We start from the raw sequence: 24,931 nt of genomic DNA on the forward strand, positions 1-24,931 counted from the left end.
GAAAGCAGCTGCTGCCCCTCCCTGACAGCTCACTCCTCCCAAGGGAGGGCAAAATCCATTTGTTTTCCATGGCTCAGCTTTGTGTATTTTTATTTTTCAAAGAGCCTGTCCTTCGTTCCCCAGCCCGAGGACCTGTCCCCAGGCTGGTATTCTGAAGGTGGTGACTGCCTTCTGTGGGACAGTGATGCAAACAGGTGTAAAAATAGGTGCAGCAGCCAGAGCCACCTGCCAGCCTCACCCTGCTTCCAGCTGGCCGCCTGCTTGGCTTCCAGCCCCAAAGTGTCACCCGGCTGCCACAGCCACAGCTCACCCGACGCTGCCATCCCCAGGGCTCACCTGGCCATCCCTGCTGCAGGGCAGGCATCCAGCAGCCTCTGTGTTGGGAGTTCTCAGGAAAGCTGCTGAGTGCTGCCGCCCTTGGAGCCTCCCGTGCGGGGTTTGGGAGCCACTGACTGCCCAGCACAGAGCTGCCCACCACTTCCAGCAGCAGCGCCGGTGCCCACGGAGCCGGGCACTGTCCCCCAGCTGTGGCTGTCCCTTCTACGCCCGGGTTCATCGCGCTCCAGAGCAGTGCTGAGCAATTCCCTGCTGTGCTGACAGTCGGACTGGGACACCAGCTGCTCTGGAATTCCTGCAGGTGTGGCAGCATTAGCCCCGTGGTTGGGCTTGCTCTGTGGTGAACCAAAGAACTGTGATGGCGTTTCGTCCTTTGTGATTCTTCTCTGCCTCTGCGACCCCAGGAGCATTTGTTTAAAAAACAGTTGCATTATTTCTTACTGCGCATTTCACCACTTTTGCTGATTTCTAAGGCAGCTCATCTTTTCTTAACTTCCATTTCAGTTGGCTACGTGTTCTGGGCTGGCTGCCCTGTGTCTCTTTCCCGTTTTGCTGAAGTGTTTTTTTGGAGTTTGCCCTCCAGCTTTGCAGGGCTGCAAGGTTGATTTGAAAGGCCAGAAAAATGGCAAAGGGGAAAAAGCTAATCTCTGAGAAGTTCAGGCTTCCAAAGTGCAGTTTTACCCATGGCTCATGCTGAGGAGCACTGAGGGAAGTGCTGATGCCAGTGGGAGTTTTGCTGCTGTGGGGAGAGCGGGGGTGCCCTGGCTGAGCTGGACCAGGCAGGAGGCTGTGCTGCAGCATCCTGTGCTGCCCTTGTCTTGCAGAAGCAAAAATCATTAAAATAATTAATCCAACACACTGTCCCTTATTAAAATATTAGACATACAGCCTGAAGTGCTGCTCGCTAGGAAACCAGTACAAGCCAGTGAGTGTCACTGAGAGAATGGTGTGCTCCATGTCCTTGCTTTGAAATGTGGCTCTGCTGCACGATTCTCTTCCTGACCAATGGATCTGTCATTGTGGAGGTCTTGGGAAGAAGATGCTGGATAACTTAATCCAAGGAAGGGTGAGAATGCATCCTTCTCCCAGAAGCTGTATCCCACATCACTCACTCCCAGTTTTCTCCAAAACAGACCAATACACCCCAAAACTTTGTTGTCCTTCCAGTCTTGCTTGGTTGCTTTGTGTTTTGGTTGGGGTTTTGGGCTGATATGTTGCCAAACTTCCAAGCTGTTGATGAGGAGACCCATGATCTCCTTGTGCTCCAGGCATCCAGGAAAGAGCCCCTCTGTGTTTTTAACTGCCTTGAGCTTCAAGGTGCAGCCTCGTAACCTTTGCCAGCTCATCTGGAGCATGGCAGGTTTGGCAGAGCCAGTTTCCTTCAGGCAATGAGGGAGATAAAGGAGGCGTGAGAATTTTATGATGAGTGTGAACCCTTGCTGTCTGGGTTCTTGGGTATTTAATTTAATAGTAAATAAGAAAATAAGCCTGTCAAGCTCGTTTGGGCACTTCCCACAAGGCTGCCTGGGCAAGGACAAGAACTCATGAGAATAAAAGATTAAAGTTTAGGACAGGAAACAGAAACTGTAGAGGATGGGGGGAGAGTGGGAGGGGGATGTGTGAGTGGAGGTGATGGTCCAGAGGGCAGGTAACCAGCTTGCAGAGCAAAAAGTCACTGGTTGGGGAGAGGTACTGAGAAATGTCTTTTACTGGGAGCACAGCCCTCCTCTTCTGCCTGGAGCCTGGGCTGGACTGGCTGTGAAAGAGAAGCAGCAGCTTATGAACAACTCAGTCAATGAAGGGCTGATTAGGAGAGGTAAATGTGTGACAGAGTGTGAGACATCCAGTAAATTCCTTCACAAGACATTTGTAAAGCACAGCTAAATATAACAAGTTATTTTTAGCAGTTCATGCTAGCCACTTACTCCTGGCAAGTGGAAAACCCGTGTCAGTGTGGGAAAAATGGCCTTTGTCCAATGTGTCAGGATTTCTGAGTCCCCACAGAGCCTTCAGGGGCACTTGCGGACGCCTTGCCCTGGGTCAATGCCAGGCACTGCCTGTCCTGGGCTCTATAATTCCCTAGTGGTGAGCATCTCTCCTCTACAGCACCGAGAGGGCTGCATTCCTTGCAGGATCCTGTGTGGATTTGGGACTACCTAGAAGGCTAACTGGAAGGTTATACTTTTTATCCTCATCTGAGAAAATTAACATGTTTCTGTGTTTGAGCAGCTGTAGAGTATTTGGGAGAGTTCCATGAGTCAGGGCTCGTTACTCCTGATCTTGATGGCACATCTGGGCTCATCAGAGGGAGCTCATGGCTTTCCAGGCTGAGGTATTTTTGTGGGACAGAGACTGGGGACTTCATGCAGGTAGTACACACTGTAAATCCAACACCTTGGAGTGGAGTCTGGCCCCTTGGCCACTTACTTTGTGTGCTGGCTCCTAAATCTCTGCTGCAAGGACAGAGAATTCCCGGGAAGCAGTGGGTTGGGTACTGTGTCCAGAACCTCCTCCTCAGGGTGGTGATGGTGATCAGCTCCATCTTCTTAGTGATGCAACTCCCTGGGGAATTCTTTGGCAGGAATTGGTAACAATGGGGACATTATTTTCCCCTTAGGAATCTGTCTGCATGCTGGGAAAAGTGGAATTTCTCATGCTGAATGTATGTTGTGCACAGCTCTCCTCCAGAGAGGAGAAAATCATCCATATGGACCATTGGTAGGAAATGTAGGTGTGTCCTCAGCTGCTGTGTGTCAGACTCTTGCAACACTTCCCCGACAAAAATGGATTTCCAGGGTTGAGATCCCAACCCGACAATCTTCATGTCTTAAAATTCCTTGTTTAAGGGCAGAGTGAACTTCTATTGTCTTTTGTTTGCTTATTTGAAAGGAAAGTGTGTGGCCGGCTTTGATAGTTCTGTTTTCAAGCTGGAGAAAAAGAAAGCAAAATGCAAAGATGGAGCTCCTGCTTAGCTTTGCTCTGGTTATTTGCACTGCCACAGTCAAACCTGGGCTGTGTTTTTCCTGTTGATTCCTTATGGGTTTTATTCATGGGTTGCTGAAGCTGTGACTGAGTTGCTCTGGCACTGCAATCTGTGGGTCAGGCGGATGCAGAACCTCAGGGATTGCTTTTTCCCCCATGGAAATCTCTGCTGACTGCTCTTCCCCGAGCTGCCCATGCGTAGATACAGGCAGGGAGACCAGTGAAAGTCACTTCCCACCTTCCATGGCGGGCTGGGACATCCTGTCCCTTCCCAGGAACAGGGCAGGGATGCTGCAGCCCCATCACTGCTCAGCTATTCATGCCTTCAGCTGGATCAGATTAAACTCAGGACTGCCTTTGCACTGAAAGTGTCACTGGCCAACGATTGCAAAGATGATGAGGTTGAGGGGCGGTATTTTTATTTTGTTTTTTCCTCTTTAATTTGCTCCCTGGGAGCAGCGTGTGATGGGGATTAGCCAAAGGGCTGCTGAACCCACTGCTTGCTCTGCCCCTTAGCTTCTGGAGGAGCAGCAATTCCCACCTGGCCGTTTCCTAGGAAGAAGCAGAGTGATGCTGTGTATACCAGCTGCTGCAGAGCCAATGAGTGTCATGTGAACGAGGGTGAGGGTGCTGGCAGCCTGGCCCTGGCCAATGTGATGTGTACCCTCCACACCTATTCTCCTGCACAGCTGAGGATGTTCTGTTGGTTTTCAAAGTGTTTACTTCTACAAATCAGGCTGTTTTTTGCACCTGTGTAACACCCGATGTCCCATTGTGTCCCTGTGGTGTTAAATGAGGCAGCCCAGGCAGGGCCCTCCTGTTCTGGCTCAGAGATCCTGCTGGTCCCCATAGCTGTCACCGCTTGGTTGTCACAGCCACTTCTATTCCCATGTGCTCAGGGGCATGGTTTCCTCTCTTGGGAACAGAGGACCATTGCAGTCACACAGACTGTGACCTCTGGGTTGCAATTAATAAAGCTAATTAAGGATGTGCACCTGTGACACCTCTAGCATTGCAGACCCTCGAGCAGCACCTCCATGCTCCATTCTCTGGTTGTGTCTGCTCACCCTCTTCCCCCATGGTTCTCTTCTGTGGTGATGGTTTCCTTCTGGTTTAAATTCTAAGCACCAGAGGAAAAAGCAGCATCACAGCCTGGTTTGAGGCTCTGCTTGTGTTTGTGTTTTGTCAGAGGCCTGTGGCTTTTGCAGCGGTAGCAGCACTTTTTTGTTTGTGGTTTTTGGTTACCTGTGGTTGCTGTCAAAGGTTGAAGTGAGAATCATAGGTCCTTACTGAGCAAACTGTGAGACACATCCTTGCAGAGCTGCTGGTTCTGGAGGTGTGTTTATCTACACATAAATTCAGCCCTGAGTTCTCTGTGTGCCTCCTGAGGCTGGCACGGCTGGCACTGGTGCTCCCTGCTCCTGCCCTGCAGCCTGCCTGGGGCCACTCTGCACAGGGATGGAACTTCATTTTGACTCCTAAATTATTGTAACCACAAATGGTGGAATTTGGCATTGCTTCCTGATGCTGGAAGGGAGAGGAGTCCTTTAGGACTCCTGATCAAATTCATGTTGGTGTGTTTCCATGGAAACAGGCTGAGCAGGCAGGGTCCTTGGGGTAGTGCTGAGCCTTGGTGTGCTGTTCGCAGGGATATTCCAGCTTGGAGCACAGCACAATTCCTTGATCCTTGGGTCCTGGTGCTGGGGGAGCAGAACCCAGGGAGAGAGGCTCTGCAGCTGCCTCTCCCCTCCTGCCAGGCTCTGGGGGTGCAGCACAGCAGCCTTTGGCAACCAAGTGTTTGTATCGGGGGGTGAAAACATTTCCGATGGTTAAAACAGGGAGAATACAGACTTATCTCTCCCAGTGTGGGATGGAGCCTTGTTTTTCCACAGCAAATCTTTCCTGCTGGCTCCTTCCTGTGGTCAAGCCTCTTTCCTGCGGCCATGCCTTATCCCTTTCTCCCCAGCCCCCCTGCCCTGCCTGATGGGGTGTCACCACTGTCACCACTGCCATTTGGGTGCCACCAAGGGAAGGGGCAACATTCCACTGAGTGACTCTGAGCACTGACACCAATTCACTGCCTCAGGGCCTGGTGCTGGGCCCTGCAGGAACACAGCCCCCGAGTGGGGACATCCTCTGTTCCCATGGTGCCAGTGGTCAATCACCCCGTGCTGTGTCCCAGTGACACCCCAGAGCTGTCCCACGGTGCCAGCAGTCAGTGAGCCCCGTGCTGTGTCCCAGTGACACCCCAGAGCTGTCCCATGGTGCCAGCAGTCAGTCACCCCGTGCTGTGTCCCAGTGACACCCCAGGGCTGTGCCATGGTGCCAGCAGTCAGTGAGCCCCGTGCTGTGTCCCAGTGACACCCCAGGGCTGTCCCACGGTGCCAGCAGTCAGTCACCCCGTGCTGTGTCCCAGTGACACCCCAGAGCTGTCCCACGGTGCCAGCAGTCAGTGAGCCCCGTGCTGTGTCCCAGTGACACCCCAGAGCTGTGCCATGGTGCCAGCAGTCAGTGAGCCCCGTGCTGTGTCCCAGTGACACCCCAGGGTTGTGCCATGGTGCCAGCAGTCAGTGAGCCCCGTGCTGTGTCCCAGTGACACCCCAGAGCTGTGCCATGGTGCCAGCAGTCAGTGAGCCCCGTGCTGTGTCCCAGTGACACCCCAGGGCTGTCCCACGGTGCCAGCAGTCAGTCACCCCGTGCTGTGTCCCAGTGACACCCCAGAGCTGTCCCATGGTGCCAGCAGTCAGTCACCCCGTGCTGTGTCCCAGTGACACCCCAGGGCTGTGCCATGGTGCCAGCAGTCAGTGAGCCCCGTGCTGTGTCCCAGTGACACCCCAGGGCTGTCCCACGGTGCCAGCAGTCAGTCACCCCGTGCTGTGTCCCAGTGACACCCCAGAGCTGTCCCACGGTGCCAGCAGTCAGTGAGCCCCGTGCTGTGTCCCAGTGACACCCCAGAGCTGTGCCATGGTGCCAGCAGTCAGTGAGCCCCGTGCTGTGTCCCAGTGACACCCCAGAGCTGTGCCATGGTGCCAGCAGTCAGTGAGCCCCGTGCTGTGTCCCAGTGACACCCCAGGGTTGTGGCAGTGCTGCAGCAGCAGCGATGCTCTCCTGTGCATGCACACAGGAGCTCTGTCAGGAGCCGATGTTCAGCCAAGGCTGGCTACGTGTGGAAGTCGAGTCGTGCTGGTCTGGAGAAGCCTGGTTTCCATTAAGAGCTCCTCCAGAGCCTGCCAAGCACGTGTGGTACAGGCTCACACCCCCCTCCCTCTCTCCCCCCTCTTCCCCTGGGCTGACAGGGACACAAAACACACGGAGACCCTCTGTCCCTGGCAGGTACCACCCATGGGACCTGCGTGTGCTGCTGTGCTCCCGGCTCACGGGTACACTGGAGCCATGGTGCCTTGTCACCTGCCCCCAGCCAGCACCCATGGAGGGGACAGACGGACAGATGGAGAGACGGATGCTGGCTAGGGGTGCTGCTGCTTTCAGAGGGGCTCAAGGAATGGGCTGGGAGGGGTGTTCGGAGAGAGGGATTGAAAATCACCTGCGACCAGCAGCAGGGGAGGGGCTGGATGGGGCCACAGCAGCGTCAGGGACGGTGACAGGGATTTGCAGGGGATGAACAAAATGAACAAAGATTCCCCCGAGGGCTGAATGCGCCTCCGGCCTGGCCTAAGCGAGCACTGGGGGACTGAGGGGGAATTATTTGCTGAGGTTTTCCATCAAGTCAATGACATCGTTCTGTGTGAGAGTTCACTCATTTACGTGCTCCAGCCCCTGGCAGCTGGGGCTAAATAGCGACATTCAGGCCTGAATCTGCCCATTCAGGAGCAAAGGTTTGACCCATCAGAGGGAGCTGCTGAACGAGGCTTTTGAGGGAGAAGCAGGGACTGCACTCTGAGCCTGCACTGGGGACCTGGCAGTCCCCCCACCCCTGCCTGCCCAGGGACCTTGGGGAGGGTCAGGAGCTCCTGACCTGGGGACAGCAAAAACAGGGCAGTCTGAGGACCTGCCAGTACCCCACACTTGATTTCTTTTCCCCAACATTCAGTTTTTCTCTCCCCTTCACAGCAGTGTTTCAGAACATCCCATGATTGCCACCACAGTATTAAGTTTTGTTTTCAAATCAAAAAAACCCATCCATGTACACCAAGTTCCTGTATACAACAATCATGATGCTGGTTTGGCTAAGCAGTGGTGGGAACTAGTTGCCCATAAGGTCTGTGCCATCACATCTTCCCCACTTGTAATTTTATTAATTTCTGAAAGTGCCATCTCTGTGCACCACCACAAAGGAGTCCAGCCTGGTACTGTGCCCATAGCTGGAGTCCCAAATTAGGGAAAGTAGCAATGTAAATCAGAGTCTAACGTTATTCCTTTGCTTTTCTTTTTGTCGCCTACATCCTACTCTCTGAGGTCAGGCAAGTGCAGCCTCCTTCTGTTTGTATCTCAGGAATTGTTGTAGTTTTTTGCAGGATGGTGTGGTCAGTCCAGCGAGTGTGCTGGCCCTGCTGGCCCTGGGTTGGGCTCTGTAGTGGTGTCACTGTCACGTCCCAGGGCCCCTCTGCCAATGCCAGCAGACGCCATCCAGACACGTCCTGCAGCCACACAGGGTGCAAAGACACAAAGCATCCTTTGGGCCAGAAACATCTCTGGAAGGTCCAAAAATAATTTGGACTGAGCCACAGGAAACATCAGGCAATTTCTTTGCTCCCAGCCCAGACTGTTCCTCACCAGCGGGAGCAGCAGGTCCCAGGGCCATCTGTGGGTGCCCAGGCAAGCCCAGCTGAGCCCCTGGCTCAGCTGTGTGCTCTGTGGCACTGTCCTTCCCTCAGGGCCTGTCTGTGCCCATGACCCCACAGAGGGACAGTTATTTTTAGTCCTGCCTTTTCCCTCTCATTTATTTTCTGACTCTACAGATTTTTCTCCCATATTATGAAACAATTCCTGTGAACAGTGGCCAGCCTGTCTGACAGCCCCTGAGCTCCAAGGAGCTGTGCTGGTGCACACAGAGCCCTGGAGTATCTCCTGAATGTTTTCCTGCAGGGAAGTGTGTCAGTGTCCCTTCCTGTCTGTGGCTGGACACAAGGCCATCGATCAGTTGTTGTACCGTGTGGTGCATCCATTAGTGCTGCAGAAGCTTTTTCAGAGAGAGAAAAAACCCAAATCCAATGCTCTCTGCGGCCTCTGAGGGTTATTAATGCTGCAGCATTTTCTGCAACGCTGAAATTCCCAATGCCTATGGATTTTCATAACTACCATACTATGGTCTTTTTCCATTCAGGATAAATTCCTAGGACATGCAGCCTCTGTAGAACAATTGCAGAAACCCACAGCTGATTGCTCTGTCCTTTTCCAGGATACTCCTCAGCAGTGCAGAAGTTCTCCCAGACTCTGCAGTCCTTCCAGTTCGATTTCATTGGTGACACACTAACGGATGATGAGATCAATATTGGTGAGTTCTCTGCTTTTTGAAGCTGACTTCACTTCCAGTAATTGGAACAGTCTCCCTCTCTAGGAATTAGCCTGCCTGATGGTTTTTAAGCAGCCTCAGGAGCCGGGTTCCAGGCAGCTCTTCCACAGCTTATTTTATGAAGTTGAACAGTCACGGGTCAAGTTTCACATTCCCAATTCAGCGGATAATTTGCAGAGGTTTTCCATGGCTCCAGGCCTGCTCCGTGCTGCCAGGTGCTGGGGAGGAGGCGGCGTGGTGCTCACCTCCCGGCCAGCCCCTCTTCCCAGAGCTGCAGTGGAGCCCAGCTCTGGGTGCTGCTCCCAGAGCTGCCTTTGCTGAGCTGGAAAGGCCTCGCAGGAACAAACTGCCCCACACTGCCCTGCAAAGGCACCAGGCTGCAAACTGCTGGGAAAAAGGGTTGCTGGATGTATTTCAAATGGAAAACAATGGCCATCTGTGCCCTGGGCAGCCTTGCAGGGCTGCTCCCTGCACATCTGCTTGGAGATTAGCAATCCTGGAGCCGTGTTACATCCCTGCCCTCCCCCAGCACAGCTCTGGGAGTCACTCAGCATCCACGACCCGGGGGCTTTAATGCCCCAAAACCTGCACGTTTCACATGAATCTGCTCTTGGCTTAGCGAGGTGAGTGGACCCTGCAGGGGTGACAGGGGGCTGCAGGAGGGACAACAGGGTATCCTCAGCCCCCGAGGTTCTGACCCTGCCCCATCAGACAAAACACTTGGGCCACCTGCCTGGGCTGAGGAGCTGGGGCTGCCCATAGCCTCGCAGGGCATTCTCCAGGCAGGAGCACAGGGCATTCATGGGGTGGGGGACAAGGCACAGGGTCTTTTCCAGGCTGCTCCCGAGGGCTGCACATGGAGGAAAAAAAGAAAACCAGCTTTTGTCAGGAAGCAGTTGGAGAGTGGCAGCAGTGTGACATTGCTGGTGTCAGATCTCTCAGCCACTGTCAGAAGGGGAAGGAAGTAGAGCCTGTTCCTTGGGCTGTTGTATTTAAAGCCACGTGAAGCAGACTGCAGCCTGCCCCTCCAAAGCTTGTTTCCTTTATGGAAAGTCTCTGGGTGAAACCCACTGGAAATGAGTCAGCCTCCAAATCTAATGGCAGCAGAGGTGCTGAGCTTCCAAACACATGTGGGTCAGGGAGGGGAGAACTCTGCCATGTAAATGTCCCTCCTGGGAGCTTAGGGGTCTGAGGCAAACAGCCATGCAAGGAAAGGAATGTCTCTCCTCTTGGCTGGAAGGAACAAAGCTCCAACGACAAAGCAAGGCTGCTGGGAGTGACAGAGGTTGTATAAAGTGAGTGTGGGATGAGGGAGAGCAAGAGAGCAGATGTAAAACCCGCCATGGTGAAAGGAGTGTGTTTCCCTTCAGTTTTGCTAGGGAGTATTTGTTTTGCTTTTTCAAGACGAGGTCCCTAGCTTCCCTGTGAAGAAGCCTGGGCTGTGTTCCTCCTCCCACCCAGGCCCTGGTGTGCCTGCAGAGGTTGAGGCTTCCTTATTCCTGACACAGCAGTGGGGCGTTGACGTCTCCGTAGCAGCTTCCATCTGCCAGGGTGCCAGGGATCTGCGTGGGAGTGCAGAGCTCATTTGATGTGCAGGATATGGGAGTGAAGCAGAGCACTTACAGGCACTTCTTATGTGCTGCAAGGGAACGTGTTTGGGTTGTAAATAGAGCTTAAGTCACACTGCTCTCTCGTTGTGTGGGCACAGAGCAGCCTGGCACCCGAGCGGGTGGCAGCGGGGACACTGCAGGTGGCAGTCAGGACACTGGGTTGGTGTTGTCTGTCATGAGCAGCACTTTCCCCTGGGGAGGTGAAAGGTCATGGATGCACCCGTGTTACCCCACAGCTGCAGCCCCTCCTGTGCTCCCTCCTGCAGCTCCCCCACTGTCAGCTCACGGGACCCAAGTCAGCAGCTCCTGCAGAGAGGAAGGGGGCAGTGAAATGGGGTGGCATGTTCTTCCCTCCCAGGCACGGGAACCTGGAATCCTCTAGCTGTAAGGACCTTCCTGGAATGCTTCTGGCTGCCCAGCAGAGTCGCTCTGGCGTTTCCAGGTGTCAGTTCCCAGGTGTGGCTGGGCAGGCTGTGGCTGCTGGTGGCCCCCCTGCTCCACACTGCCCTGCATGGGCTGGCAAACTTTGACCCAGGCCAGTAGCACCGATCCAAGATCCCCAAGCATTGCTGGGCTGGCAGCAGGATCTGAGCCTTGTGTGTGGTGCAGGGTCAAACTCAGTGGGCTGTTCTGTGACTGGAGCCAGGAATCATGTTCCTGGGCTCTTCCTGTAGAGTGAAGGGAAAAAACAGCTAGGGAACATTTTATGCACTGACATATTCCCTGTAAGTTTGGGGCTGGATTGTTTCTCCCTGTGAAAATTCTTTGCCTGGCTCAGGTTCCTGGTGTCCATGCACTCCATCATCCTGGGGAGCTACAGTGACAGCCACGTGTGGCCCTGTGTGTGAGCTCCATGAGCTGTAGGGCCATTGCATTGCTGGGTGCTGGAGCCCTCACTGGAGGGGAGCTCAGAAGCTCCTGACTCATCAGGAAGGTCTGTTGTGCCACTGCCAGCTGAGGGCCCATGTCACGAGGCTGCAGCTGTTCCCTTCTGGGTGTCTCAGCAGCTGCAGAATGAATCCTTGTGCTGGACTTTAGGACAGGTACCTCTCCCAAAGTGCCACTGTGGATGAGGGGAGACGGCCCTCAGCTTGCACAGGGAGCACAGGAGCACCCTCTCTCTGACCTGTGGGACAAGTTAATCCTGTGCCTGCACTGCTGTACACCTGCTATGCCCCCTCATGTGCTGCCCTGCCCTGTCCAGCCCAGCAGTCTGAACTGCAGAGCTCTGGGGTCTGACAGAGCCACTCTGGGATGTTCCCACCAGGGCAAGAGGGTGTCTGGGACCCACCAGACCTGTCCCGTGCTGTGCTGAGCAGGCTGGAACTGTGGGAAGCTTTCCCAGGTAACTCCCAGGTAGTTCCCAGGTACACCGGGGTGATCAGGTTGTTCCCCCAGGCATCCAGCACACAGCCATGCTACCTGCACGGGCAGGTGTTTGCCCAGCCTTGCCTTGCAGCCCAGAGAGATGGGAGTTTGGCCTGGCATTGTCAATGCTCTGCTGCTGAGAGGTCTCCTCCCCTGGGACAAATTCAGCCCCTTCCCAAGTTCTCCTTCGATGGGCAGGGAGAGGGGCTGCAAATTCCCCCTTGGTGTGGGGTCAGCTACTCCCACCTAGTCTTTTATTTCCCCAAACGAAATTATTCTTATTTCAGTTTGTTAAAGGAAAGGTTTACTGCTATTTTTGTTATAGCTGGACTCCAGCTGCTTATCAATGAGATCTTTTTGTTTCACTTCTAACATTTTGGGGAGTGGTGTCAGTGTCTGTGACCATGTCTACACCTGCTGCCTTTCCTTTCCTCCTGCACATGGACTTTGTGCCTCCTGGTGCTGCATGTTATCTTTGTCATTCCAGGCCATTTTCATTTTACACACTTGTCCTGGTCCTGCAGCTCTTCCTGGGACAGAGGTTCCAGGCCCATCCCGGTGCTGCTGGCAGCTGTCCAGGCAGGCCAGGCACCTCTGTCCTGCCCAAAGTGGCAGGGCCTGGGGATGGCAGCTCCCCTTCCCCCTCTTTGTCCTTTCCCTGCATTTGCCCCTTCTCTGCCACCTGTATTGCCATCTCTATAACACAATTCCTGATGAAAGCTAATTAACATCCTCTTACCTTCCCAGGGCCTTCACTCCTTCATTGCCTGGGTAGGAGACCCTCCTGTCCCTTGCATAAATAAAGACTCCTCAAGGCCAGCCTGCACCTGGCATTGCCTCACGCAGTTCCTGCCAAAAGGAGCCACCTCTTCTTGGTTTTTCTGCCAGCCTTTAGACAGCCATGCTGGGGGTGCAGCCTCATTGGGGTGTCCTGCAGCCTTATTGGGGTGTCCTGTCACACACTTCAGTGCCACATCCCAGCTCCACTGACCACCCTCTTCTTTTCTTACAGCCGAGTCCTTTAAGGAGTTTGCAGAGCTGCTGCACGAAGTGGAGCTGGAGAGGTCCATGATGGTAAGGAGATGGGAACTGGGCTCTGTCATTCCTGACATGGCTAAATGCCAAATCACAGCCACAGCACCATGTGCCTCGGTGTGAGGCTTCTCTGCAGAGGGAAGCTGGGAGCACCGGGAATGTGCTCTGCACTCATCTGGTCCATGGTCCCATGGCCATGGGCCCTGAGCATGGGGCAAGCACAGCAGTAGGTGTGGGGGGCTGTGGCTCTCCCAGGCAGCACAGGCAGGCACAGAGCCCCAAGCCCTGCAGCTGGAGGGGCTGCTCACCAGCTGCTTCTGTGGTGAAACCAAGGGTTAAAGAATAAGAAGTGTTTTCACTCAGTTTTTGCTGGGGGCAGGAAGGCAGGTGTCCCTGAGCCCATCTGTGCTGGTCCAGCTCCTGCAGTACAATGCACTGCCATCAGCTTCCTGCTGCCATGTGCCCTCAGCTCTCCAGGGCTCCTCCAGAGCCAGTGCTGGCTTCCCATTTCACTCCCCATTCCAGGAAAAACATGAAGGTTAGGCTCGGTGGAGAGCTTACAGCATGCCAGGAATGTGCTGCTTGGCTCTGCCTTCCCCTGCCTCGTGCAGCAGCAGGAGCTCCTGCCAGGCTGGGCCAGAGGGTCCATGGGCAGGCAAGGAACAGCAGGAAACCAGGAAAGTACTGAGATACTTCTTTATTATGAATTACATGCCAGGTATAGTATCTCCTTTGGCAGTGGGGGAGCAGTGGAAGGTATTGTTTCAGGAGTTTTGGGCACTGTCCAATTTTCAAAGTTGGGGTTTTTTTGCCCTCTACTTGTAGGACCAGTTCTATTTTACAGCAGCTGCCTCAGGAGGTTTCACACTCACCGTGTTCATCAGCCTTAAATTCCCTGAGGAGCTGTGCTGTGTGGTGTCCTGTCCCCTTCTCTTCCCCTCTCCCTTCTCTGGAGCCTGGGACAGAGCCTGTCAGGGAAGTGGGGATGGGAGGAGACAGCAGGCTGGTCCCAGAGCCAGGCTGGAGCTGGAGCCTCTGATACAAATTGGGATGAGCTTTCCTGTGGATTCGTGGTAAAGCAGAGCACCATCCAGGAAAGCATCTCTCAGACATGAGACAGGAGTGGAAGAGACACAGGCAGGCTTTCCCTTTTCCCTAGCTGTTCCTGTCACAGATAACCTTCTGGCTGAATCTAGAGACAAGGGAAGCCCATCCTTTATTTGAGAGCAGCTTTGTTAGGTGGGGATGGGGGTCACCCACAGGATGTCCCCAAAGCCTCCTGGGATTGGTTGGGGTTTGTTGTGTCTGACCCATGGGGAAGAGCAGGTACAGATGGTTTAAGTGAATTCACCTACAGACAGAGAAGAAGTTTCCAGTCAAAAACACTAAAATTGCAAGTTCTTGGCTTCTAGCCCTGTTCAGCCTCTGTTTAGAAGAAAATTGATCAGCATCCTGCAATTAAAATGCTTTTTCTTTGCACTGTAGGTGCAGAATGCGAGTGATTTGCTGATCAAACCTTTGGAAAACTTCCGGAAGGAGCAGATAGGGTTCACCAAGGTAAGGCTTGTTTGTTTGTTCTCAGTGTAAACAGATTTGTTTTCTGTTAGTGTGTTTGAATTCAGATTTTTTCTCCTGTTGTTTTTAACAAGCAGACAGTTGCTCTACTGCATTCTGACTTCAGGCACTCAGAAACTCCCTGTTCAATGCTGGCTTTCAGCTGCTGGCATGAGGGTTCATGCTGTGACTTTTAGTCTGATTTTTCAATCTTAAGAGTCTCCAAAATCTTTTCCTGAATCCTTTGGGTTCTCTCCTGGCCTGATTCCAGCACTGCCACTGCCCTGAGCAAGGAGTGCTTGTTTCAACCAGGGGATCCTCCTTGCTGCTTTATCTCCTCTCCCCTTTGTTCAGAGAATAAAATACTTTCTGCAGTGTGCGGTGGAGTGGGAGGGAGGAAGGGAAAGAGGGAAAAAGGGAAGGAGGGAAAGCAGGAGAGGCCAGCAGGCAGAACCTGATTATAGTCATAGGGCTTTTGTTATGAAATATTTACATAAAGCGTCTAATGAATCTTTCAGATGGACCAAAATTTTAAAGAAACAAGTTATAAAAAGCAAATTCTGCACATGTGGAGCACAAAAGATCATTTTTCCCTTGTCTGCTATCAAGAAGTCCAGGTTCCATGTTACTCAGCAGCAGCTTAAAATGGGGCTGGCTCTGACCCAGCTCTGAAATGGAGATGTTTTGGAGAACACTTGAGGCTTGGATTCAGCCCAGCCCATCTGGAGGCTTTGACGTTTAATAAATACAGGGTTTGAGAAGAGATACTCGATGGCCCTCTTGCCCTTTGCCGTGCCCTGAGGGCTGGTGTGTGGAACCCTCTGAAGAGCTGCAGCCACGAGCATGGCACAGGTGCTGCCCACAGCCCCTGCTCTCAGCCCTTCAGGCTGTTTTAGTCCCAGAGAGCCCTTAAGGTGTGTAAGGGCCACTTTGCCCACAGCCCAGAGCGTGCTGTGCCCCAGGAGCTGAGCTGGCTGCACTCACAGGCCGTGTGCCCATGTCCTGCTCCCTTCCCTGATGGGCAGGCAGGGCTCTCAGCAGGGCTGGTGCCACAGCCCCAGCACTGGCATGGATTTACCTGGCAGCCTGCAGCCCTTCCTCGGTCCCTGTGGGTGCTCCAGGGTGGTGACAGTGGAGCAGGACACTGCTCAGAGCAGCTGGAGAGGTGGCAGAGGGCAGGGCGTTGTTGCAGGTGGCTCAGCCGTTGTAGTTTGGTTTGGGGTTTTGTTTCTTGTGAGGAACAAGAGCTGCAGAGATGCCAGGGCACTGCGGTGGGAAGAGAGCTGTGCTGTAGCTCAGCACAAGGGCAGCATCTTGCACCGTGCCAGGATCCAGGTGTGCCCACGCTGACAGGGCTGCACAGGGAGGTACCACTGTCCCCAGTGCCACCCCAAAGCCTTGAGAGGGTGTGAATTTGGGAGCGAGCCCCAGCCACTCCAGCCCCTTGTCCGCAGCTCAGACGCTTCCCTGACAGGACCCTATGCCACACTGCTGGTGGGCTGCACCCTCAGATGTCACCTCGGGCACAGAGCCTTCCTTCATCTGCCAGCTTCCAAAGCATCTCCGGCTCATCCCCAGCCGGCAGCAGGAGGTGTGAAGTACAAACGAGGCTCCTCACAGCCGTGCTCTGTCAGTGTGGGTTCCTCCCATCGCTGCTGGGCCTGGCATCGCCCCGTGGACCCTTTCTGGTCTGCACCAGGGGCAGAGGCCAGGCTGGGGAACAGCCTGGAGACATGACACAGGGAATTTGTGCCCTCTGCTTGGTTTCCGTATTTCGGCAGCGTTGCCTTCTGTGAGATGTTTTCTGTTCCCTTTGCAAGCTGCTGGAGCCAAATAGGAAGAGCCCTTGAATCGGGGCTTTGTGATGCCTCTGGCTGGAGCGCAGCCAGTCCGACCAACACATCTGAGTCTGCATTCACCCGTTCTCCCCGGAGGAATGGAGTCTCCTCGGGAGGGTGTGCTCCCACGCGGGGCAGCCCTGGCTGTCACCGGGGCCCCCTCCAGCCACTCCCTCCTGCCACAGCCCCGTGGGGTCCCTGCTCTTCCTGTGACTTGCTATCAGGGTGAGTCACTTGCCACATCACAGATAAAAGGGAGGATCTGGGACCCCCTGAGCTGACCCATTTCCCAGCTCTGGCACTCATGGCAGGGGGTGAGTGTGGGAAGCTGCTGGCACATGTAGAGGCCCCATCCCTCCCTCTCCATAGCCCCCCACGCTGTGGGGCTGGGACGCTTTGGGAAGAACCTGGCCACACTTACTGAGCCGAGCAGGATTTGAATAGAAAAGTTTAATTCCAGTTTCACTTGGAAGGAGACAGCTTTAAAAAAAAAAAACACAAAAAAACCCAAAAAAACACAAATCCAACCAAAAAAATCAGAGGGAAAAGCTTGTTGGGATGTACTGTAAGGGCAAGAGCAATGCTGAATAGCTGCAGCGTTTGTCAAAACTTTTTCCACAGGAGATAACATATTCCTAAATGGTCTTAGTTAGTTCTGTTATTAATTTCATTAATTATAATTTTAAAAGAAAGGGAGGTTAATAACTTCTACTTGCTTTCATCTCTGGGGGAGCAGGGCCTAAGGATCTTTTGAGAGAAAGCAGTGGGCGAGGGAAAAACACCAGGATGAACTGAATGTGCTTTAATAGAACTGCTTTTTCTACACTCCTTGACATTTTAGAAATCTGTTTTTGAATTAACTGCTGATGCCTCATAAAAATGAACTATGATGATCCTGCATCCACTGCTCTTGCACCCAGACCCCTCAGGTGTGCATGGAGGTGAGGCTCCCAGCAGGAAAATTGTGTTTAATTCCTTATGGAGAGGAGAAGTGGCCTGTGAGCTGGGCTTCTCACTTGCCACTCACTCCACCTCCCCGAAAATGGGAATTTCAGAGGATCCTAGTTAGCAACTAATGGTTAAGGGGGAGTTTTGGCAAGTCTGTCTGCCCTTTTCCCCCCGATGAGCTGGACCCAAAGCTGCCGAGGGGCTCCAGTGTCATCCCAGTGCTGGTGGCAGTCGGGGAGTGGGCAGGACCTGGCACACACAGAGCAGCCAGGGCTGCTGCTGCATCACCTGCCACAGCAGGCAGTGCTGTCCCAAGGGCTCCTGCCATTCCTGGGCACAGCAATGCCTGTCAGAGCTCCCAGCACGGGGTGTTTGCAGAGCACCCTCCTGCCTGCACTCTGGGATCTACTCAGTTGCTCCTAGTGAGCAATAAATGGAAGGTGGGTGGTGGCTCTTGGACTTGGCAAATCTTAATGGAAATGTGGTGCTGCCCTTTGCTGAATATTCATGAGGAATTAATTTGTGCTCATGTTTCCAGCTTGTGCTTCAGTCTGGGTGATTTTTTTGTGTTGTTTTTTTTTTTTTTTTTTGTCTTGGCTTGCTCTGGTCAGCAGCCAACTCAGAAGGATTTGTAGGTCATCCTTCTGCTGTTCAGTTGTATGCTAATTAGCCAGAGTGGGAATGATTGACAAGCTCCCTCTTAGTGGCCCAAAATGCCACGCTGCACTGTGGTTCTGTCACACATGGGTCCATCTTGGACATCATTCCCAGTCCCTTCAATCCCCAGAAAGATCTCAGTGCCCCCAGTGCAGCCGTGTGTCTCTGCCTGCCTGGGGTGCTGGCAGAGGAGGAGGCACTCCCCAAAGGAGTTACTGTCTAGCTTCCCAGCTCCTGCTGCAGAAGGAGCTCCACTGCTCTCCCAGGCTCTTCCTTTCTCTTCCCCAGTCTTTCCTTGAGCAGAGGTGACCCCTCTTCCTCAGAACCCACCATGTCTTCCCACAGGGAGCTGCCCACAAGCTGGTGACAAAGCTGCTGTCTGGTGGTTTGTGGTCTCCCTGTGGCTGCGGGCTGTGGCCTCCTGTGGCCATCTGTGTGGGCACCACAGCCACACACAGCTCATGGCCTCCTCCATGGGTTCTTGTGGCCATGTGCACTGGCACCACAGCATCCCACAGCAATGTCCCCTCTCCTGGGGACAAGCCAGGAGCCATGTGCTCCCAGGCTGCTGCATCCAGAGGCACATCTCCCTGTCCATGGGCTCTGCCGTGCCCAGCCATGGGAGCACTGGGCTCTGGTGGGCAGCTGTTCTTGCCCTGTGCTTTCCCACAGCTCCTGGCGCAGGTGAGCCTCCCAGATCTGGCCTGCAGTGTGGCTGTCTTCCCTGGTGGCCTCTCCACAGGGTGGGGACAGCTGAGTCACCCTACGAGTGCTGCTTGCTGGTGGTGAGAGGCGGGGGAGAACTCCTGGGGTGGGCTTCAGCCCCATCCCTGCTGCTCACCCACAGCTCTGCTGAGGAACAGGGATGGCACCCTCCCTGTGCTGCCACCACCACCTCTGCACGCCACCTTGGTGGAGACAGTGGAGCTCTTGGTTGGGTTTGGAGCTAGCTTTCCATGGCAGCACCTGCTTTTCTATCTCAGGACCTGCTGCTGGCACAGCCATCTCCTCTGAGATGGGAGGAAGTGGCCACAGGAGCTCTGTGCCTGCAGCCCCACTGCTCTGCTTCCCTGCACTTCTGTGGCCTTGAGGCTTGGAGGCTCCTCATTAAGGAAATGGAAATTAGGCAAGTTCCTGGCTGCATTAGACAGGGCATTAATGGCACAGACAGCCCAGGAGTTTGACCTTACAGACACAGGAACTGCTGCTCCACAGACGCTTTCACTGCACTGGTTTGGGTTTGCTGTTCAGGGCCTTAGTCACGAGGGTGGTGGTTTGTTTTGATCGTCCTTCCTGGCCTCAGCCCCGCAGTTGCTGCGCTGCTTAAATTAGGATTCACCCTTGGAGGATTCTCTCTTCCTCTGGATTTGATGTAGATCTCTCTGTTCTGATGTGTGAGGCTGCTAACACGGAGTCACAGTACCTGATATTGCAGGGGGTGATTCCAGAGGATGCACTTCCCCTTGGGTGTCCTGTAATTCCAGGGTCTGCACAGCAGGATATGCAATTGCTGAGGTGAAAAGGTTTGCTGGGCTAAGCCTGCCCTGCTCCAGACATTTACACATAAGCAGGAGTAGTCAGGTTGGTGCCACTTCCTCATGGTAATTGTGCTTTCACTACAGCCATGTCAGGACTCTTGTGGGGAGAGAATCCTCTTCCCTGGAAGGCAGCTGGTAGGAAGGCTTGTTACTATTATTGGGAGCCACCTGTGCCGAGCCCAGGGGTTTGGGGAGCCCCCAGGCATCCTGCTGCAGGCCATCCTGACAGACAGATGGAATAGTCTGTGCAACTGGAATGGGGAAGCAAAACTTCAGCCAGGGGAAGCTGCGGTCACTACTGAATTCATGAGGAAAGTTCCTAATACCCAGCAGTCTGGCAGAGTCTATCTGCTCTGGCTTGTGGTGGCACTGGTGTATGCTTGTTTATCCAGGCATTTCTGAGTGGGGGCAAGAGAACGGGATTTCAGGGCTTTCAGATAGATGTTGAAAGATGCCAGTAGTTCCCCAGGAAGCTGGAACTGCTTTCCACTTTCTTGAGCTTTCAAAAGCCAGACAGAAGATCTGGGCATCCCATACATACCTGCACTGTGTGTACACCAGCTCACAATTGCTTGGACCTGCCACTGAGGCTGCTGCCAGGCTGGAATTTCCTGATTTCAGTAATTTAGTTGCCTCCCAGGAATTCCTGATATGTCAGATACCATCTGAAGTGGGTATTTGTCAACCTGGCCCCTACTCTGGTTGTTTTGTGATTGCCAATGTCACAGTCAGTGCAAGGCAGGAGCCAACAGCCTGGTGCTCACTTCTGCTGCTCCCTGCCTGCTCTTGGGAGTTCCTTCTTGAGTGTCTCTGTTTGCTGCTCTTGTTCATTTGTGCTCTCTTTGCACCACTGCTGATGGGCAGAGGAGGATTTCCTGCCTGCCTGTCGACCTGCTTCTGCTTTCCTTCTGGTACTCTTCAGAAAGAAATTATAAACTCTTCAGAACAGAAAGTTGCCAAAATCTAATGAACCTTTTCTCAACCTTGACGTGTCTCTGACACTGCAGTGTTTGCCCAGTTGTTTCTGGGCTGTGTGAACAGCATGTCAGGAGATGGTGAACAGGTTTTTTGATGTATGAGCACGTCTTCAGTTTACGGGATATTGAAGAGATTGAGAGAGGGAACAGCACCTCATTGGTGGGGCTTTTGCCATGATGTTGGCATGAAAAAAATACTTATTGTGCCACAGAGTATTGCTAGACTGGGTCTTGAGGTGTAATTGCACCCAAGGTAGGCAAGGGGCTGTGAAAGCAGAGCAAACGAGAAATGGCCTTCTGTTCTCTGGCTGGGTTGACCAAAATTTGTCCATGGGAATACAGAATTGCACAAAGAATATTGGTGTTGATGCATGTTCTTATCTGGAAAATGCTAATAATTGGTTCTGCTTCAACCTCTTGTATCTACAGGAAAGAAAGAAAAAGTTTGAGAAGGATGGTGAGAAGTTTTACTCCATGCTGGATCGTCACTTGCATTTGTCTTCCAAAAAGAAGGAATCTCAGTTACAGGAGGTGTGTATGGAATTTTTCTCAGAGTTAGGTCCAGAAGCAACAGCACCAGCTGCTCTAGGTCTTAAAAAAAGGGAGAGGAATCATCCTTTCCAGTAACCAGTTGAAACTGATAATCAGTTAAATCCACTCAAAGCCTGGATTCTCTGTGAGACCGGGGAGATCAAGCTCATAGTTCTCCTGTGTCTGTTGGATGCTGGTAGTGGCTTCAGACATTGTCATTGCTTGTTGTCACCTTGATGGTGAAGGGCAGTGACCAGTGGCACTGGCACAGCTGGGGACTGGCCACTCTTTCACCTGGGGAAGTTCTCTGGCTGAAAAGTAACCTATTATTATTCCTCTTGCTGGCCTGGTGTCCTGCCTTGCTGCTGGTGCTTTTGGGTGGCTGTGGGGGCAGGCAGAGGAGGGGGGTTCCTTCCAGCTGGTGCTGCTGCAGGCATGTTGCAGTAAGGAAGGAAACCCAGCTGTTCCAGCCCACACCGGAGCAGCTGGATCTGGTCAGATCTGTCAGACCAGTTGTCAGATCAGCCTATGAGCATCTCTGCAAGGCAGACTATGTGTGAGCTCTGGGAGCATTGTGTGCTGCTGCAGCTCCAGAATTGCTGGTTCTGGGACACAGATGGGGTCAGGCAAGAGGGTGGTGAGGGTGGCCTTGTCAGGAGAAGAGGCTTGTGCTAAAGTAATAAATGAGCTTTGGGAAAGCCTGTTCCTTGCAGAGTGAGAAGAGTGTTTGGATCCTTGAATGAAAGGGAGCCAGAAATGGGGAGACTTAAAAGGATATCCAATGTTCCAGCTCACAGCTGGGCTGTACACCAGGCAGGTTTTCAGTGAGGACAGAACTATGTATGGGCTGACAGACAAAAGTGAGTCAAATATTTTCAAACTACATGTGGTGTATTTTCTTTTTCCACTTTTCCCTCTTTCTTCTAGGCTGACCTTCAGGTGGACAAAGAGAGACACAATTTCTTTGAGTCCTCCCTCGAGTATGTGTACCAGATCCAGGAAGTACAAGAAAGCAAGAAATTCAGTATTGTGGAGCCGGTAGGAGCTTCCTTTTCTCTCAGCCTCATTGGCTGATGCTCAGATGTGCTGGCAATGGCAGGAAGGGATGAGTTGCCAGGTTTGATTAGGTCCTGTGGGGCAGGAGCACTGTGAAGCCCCAGCCCTGTTTCTTCTGGCTGTCTGTGGATCCTGAGGAACAGGTTGGACACTGTACAGAGCTACGGCTCTTGTTATGGCTTATCTTGCCCCCCTGGGTTTGGTGAGTGCTGTCTCTCTGCAGAGGGACAGAGGTGTTACCTGCCCTGCTCACCTGTCCCAGCCTGGCCTGCAGGGTCCCAGACTGTGGCTGAGTGCAGAGACCCTGCCCTGGGTGGTGGCTCTGCCCCAGTGCCAGCTGCAGTGGAGTGTGGGATCCTGTGGGTCTTGTGGATGGTCTCTGCAGATCTGCTCTGGGCCTTTCATTCGGGGTGTTTTATTCAGACAGATGTGTGGGTGGTAGCTTGGGCTTTAGGGACACTGTGATGGATAAGCCATACCAAGGCTGGCATTCCAAAGTTATGAGGAAAAAATAATTGCATATGTAATTTCTGAAACCCCACACTCTGTCCATCTTTCCTTCCATTCTAAACACAGAAGTTCAGTGTGTCCCTTCCCTCCATTGCAGGTGCTGGCATTTCTCCACAGCCTCTTCACTTACAACAACCTGACAGTGGAGCTGACACAGGATTTCCTCCCATACAAGCAGCAGCTCCAGCTCAGCCTGCAGAACGTGAGTCCCTGCCCAGCTGAAGAACTTTTCTGTGTGATTTCTGTTCTCAATTGTATTTACACACCTATGATGGCAAGGTCTTTCCACCCAAGCAGTCTGGCCATGTTTGCATTGTTGCAGATACAGTTATTTCCTTCTCAGTTCACATGGGTTTTCCCCTCTCTTGCATGGAACAGTTTACAGGTCTATGAAATTGTTTTCTCTGGAAGGTGCTACTGCAGTTGCATAATTTAACCTGGTGCATAAACAAGCTTGAGATTTTCTTTCAGTTTCACGAGATTGAAATTGTACTCTAAGAAGGCTTCTAACCTTGATCTTAATGGTACTGGCTTCCTGCAGGCTTGCTATATGCTTTAGTAAGCTTCTCTGTTGGCCAAGTGTGCTCATGGGGTAGAATATCTGAGTCCTGGGTTTTTTTATCCTCAGTCTTTCCTGACTGGCTTTCATTTCTGTGAAACAACAGCCATAAATCCGAGCCAAGATGGTTTTGCTGCTGGCTCATTAATTGGTCCAAGCAGTATTCCATCAAAATGCCTGGATTTTGTACCCCCTGTTGATGTGACTCTTTCATGCTAAGCACTGTGGCATGATCCTTTGGGAATCAACACCTTTGCGAGGAGAATACACCTGTTACCCAAGCAATGGTGTGAATGGGAGCTCAGGTGCTGCCTCTGCTCCAGCCAGCCTTGAAAGGTGTTGAAGTTCCTTAGTTAAAGGAACAAGTGGCCTCCCAGCTGTGGCACTCCAGCACCATCTTTGCACATGATGTGTGTCTTCAGTCATCCCTTAGAGCTCAGTGATTCTTACAACCAGTTTCCATGTGGATTTGTAGAGTGGTGTGCATGTTTTGTACCTTGGGAGCCGATTCCTTTCTGCTACAGCACCTCAGATTTATCTAGGAATAAATAACCCACATCTCACTTTTTGCTCATGTTCAAATATGCTTCTGTTTGTTTTCTGTTACCAGACGAGGAATCACTTTTCCAGCACACGGGAGGAGCTGGAAGATCTGAAGAAGAGGATGAAGGAAGCACCCCTAACCTGCAAGCTGCCTGGGCAGCCAACCATCGAGGGCTACCTGTACACTCAGGAGAAATGTAATGGCTTTGGGATGCAGCTGGATGCAATAGGGAACAGGCCTGCCCTGACATAGCCCAGCTGTGGGCTGTACTCAGCTGCTGTGCCCAGGCCAGCCCTGCTGCACTGGGTGTCACAGCTGCCAGGGCACAGCATGCCCAGGGTGTCACCTTCTGCCAGTGCCTGAGGTGCCCAGGGTGGCACGGCCTGCAGTGCCTGGGGAAGCACCAGCAGCCTCAGCTGGCAGCGTTGTCAGCAGCGGCACAGAGCTCTGCCCAAGTGACATATCTGTGACAGCACAGGGCTAATTGCCCTGCGCTCCGATGAGATGGGATTTATGACTGCAGAGCCTGGAGCTCTGGCAGGCTCTGCCTTGGCTGTGTTTCACCAGGATGAATCTGGTGTCCTGCACAGCCTCCCTCTGGCAGCCTCTGCGAGCAGCTCAGCACAGCCAAGGTGGAACCAGTGCTGAGTTAAGCTGCTGAGAGCAAAATTTGTAATTCTGAGCAGAATCAAATCAGACCAAATACAGCCTTTTCCAAGCCCTGGCTGCAGCTCTCCATGGCTGTGCAGCAGGAATGCTCAGAGGACATAAGTCTATGCAAAACTGTGACCTCTGAGTCTGTTTATATTGCTTTTAAAAGAAAGCACACTCAGTAATTTTAGACCCTAAATGTGGCATGTTCCTGCAGGCCAGTGGCTATTTTCTGCCTCTGTTTATGCTTCCCTGTAAATCAAGTATGAAAAGTTGTTCTTCCTGACAACTGCAACTTAAAAACAAGTTACAGAAAGGATACCAGTTGAATTATTTCCTATAAAGGGCTTCAGGTAAGAAAACAGAGAAAAGGTACAATGAATCCAGAAATAGGAACTTTAGACTATTTTAAAGCTACTGAATATCTCAAATTATTGAGTTTTCACCCACAGGAAAAAGTAGTGGGGTTTGTGAACATTCAGGACATGTAGGATCCTGCCAGTGTAGGTCTTGGCTGGGCTTGGCCAAACCAGCCTGGCTTGTGGTCAGAGTCCCACAAACACCCTTTCACTAGCTGTGAGTTGGGAGGTTGCTGGAGGCAGCTGCTGCCCTGTGTTCCTCTCCTTCTCTCCCTCTCTCCTCCTCCCCTCCTCCTGTTTCTCCTCTCCTCCTGCCTCTCTCTTCATCTCCTCCCCTTTCTCTCTTCCTCCTCTTCTTCTCCTCCTGACTCTTGCCCATGGAGACACCTACAAGGTTGATGTCCC

General features: G+C 52.8%; 1 protein-coding gene across 2 annotated transcripts in view; it reads left to right on the top strand.

The window, feature by feature from the left end:
- The window catches only part of OPHN1 (oligophrenin 1), a 51,731-nt gene that overhangs the window by 6,873 nt on the left and 19,927 nt on the right, over positions 1–24,931 (top strand). For both annotated transcript variants that reach the window (XM_068204633.1, XM_068204634.1), the window contains exons 2-8: positions 8,678–8,773; positions 12,782–12,843; positions 14,290–14,361; positions 20,746–20,847; positions 21,775–21,885; positions 22,511–22,615; positions 23,583–23,712. In XM_068204633.1, coding sequence (XP_068060734.1) covers positions 8,678–8,773; positions 12,782–12,843; positions 14,290–14,361; positions 20,746–20,847; positions 21,775–21,885; positions 22,511–22,615; positions 23,583–23,712 — 678 coding nt within the window. The remainder of the gene's footprint in view (positions 1–8,677; positions 8,774–12,781; positions 12,844–14,289; positions 14,362–20,745; positions 20,848–21,774; positions 21,886–22,510; positions 22,616–23,582; positions 23,713–24,931) is intronic.

This window comes from Anomalospiza imberbis, chromosome 14 (genome assembly GCF_031753505.1).
Source record: "Anomalospiza imberbis isolate Cuckoo-Finch-1a 21T00152 chromosome 14, ASM3175350v1, whole genome shotgun sequence".
Lineage (NCBI taxonomy): Eukaryota > Metazoa > Chordata > Aves > Passeriformes > Viduidae > Anomalospiza > Anomalospiza imberbis.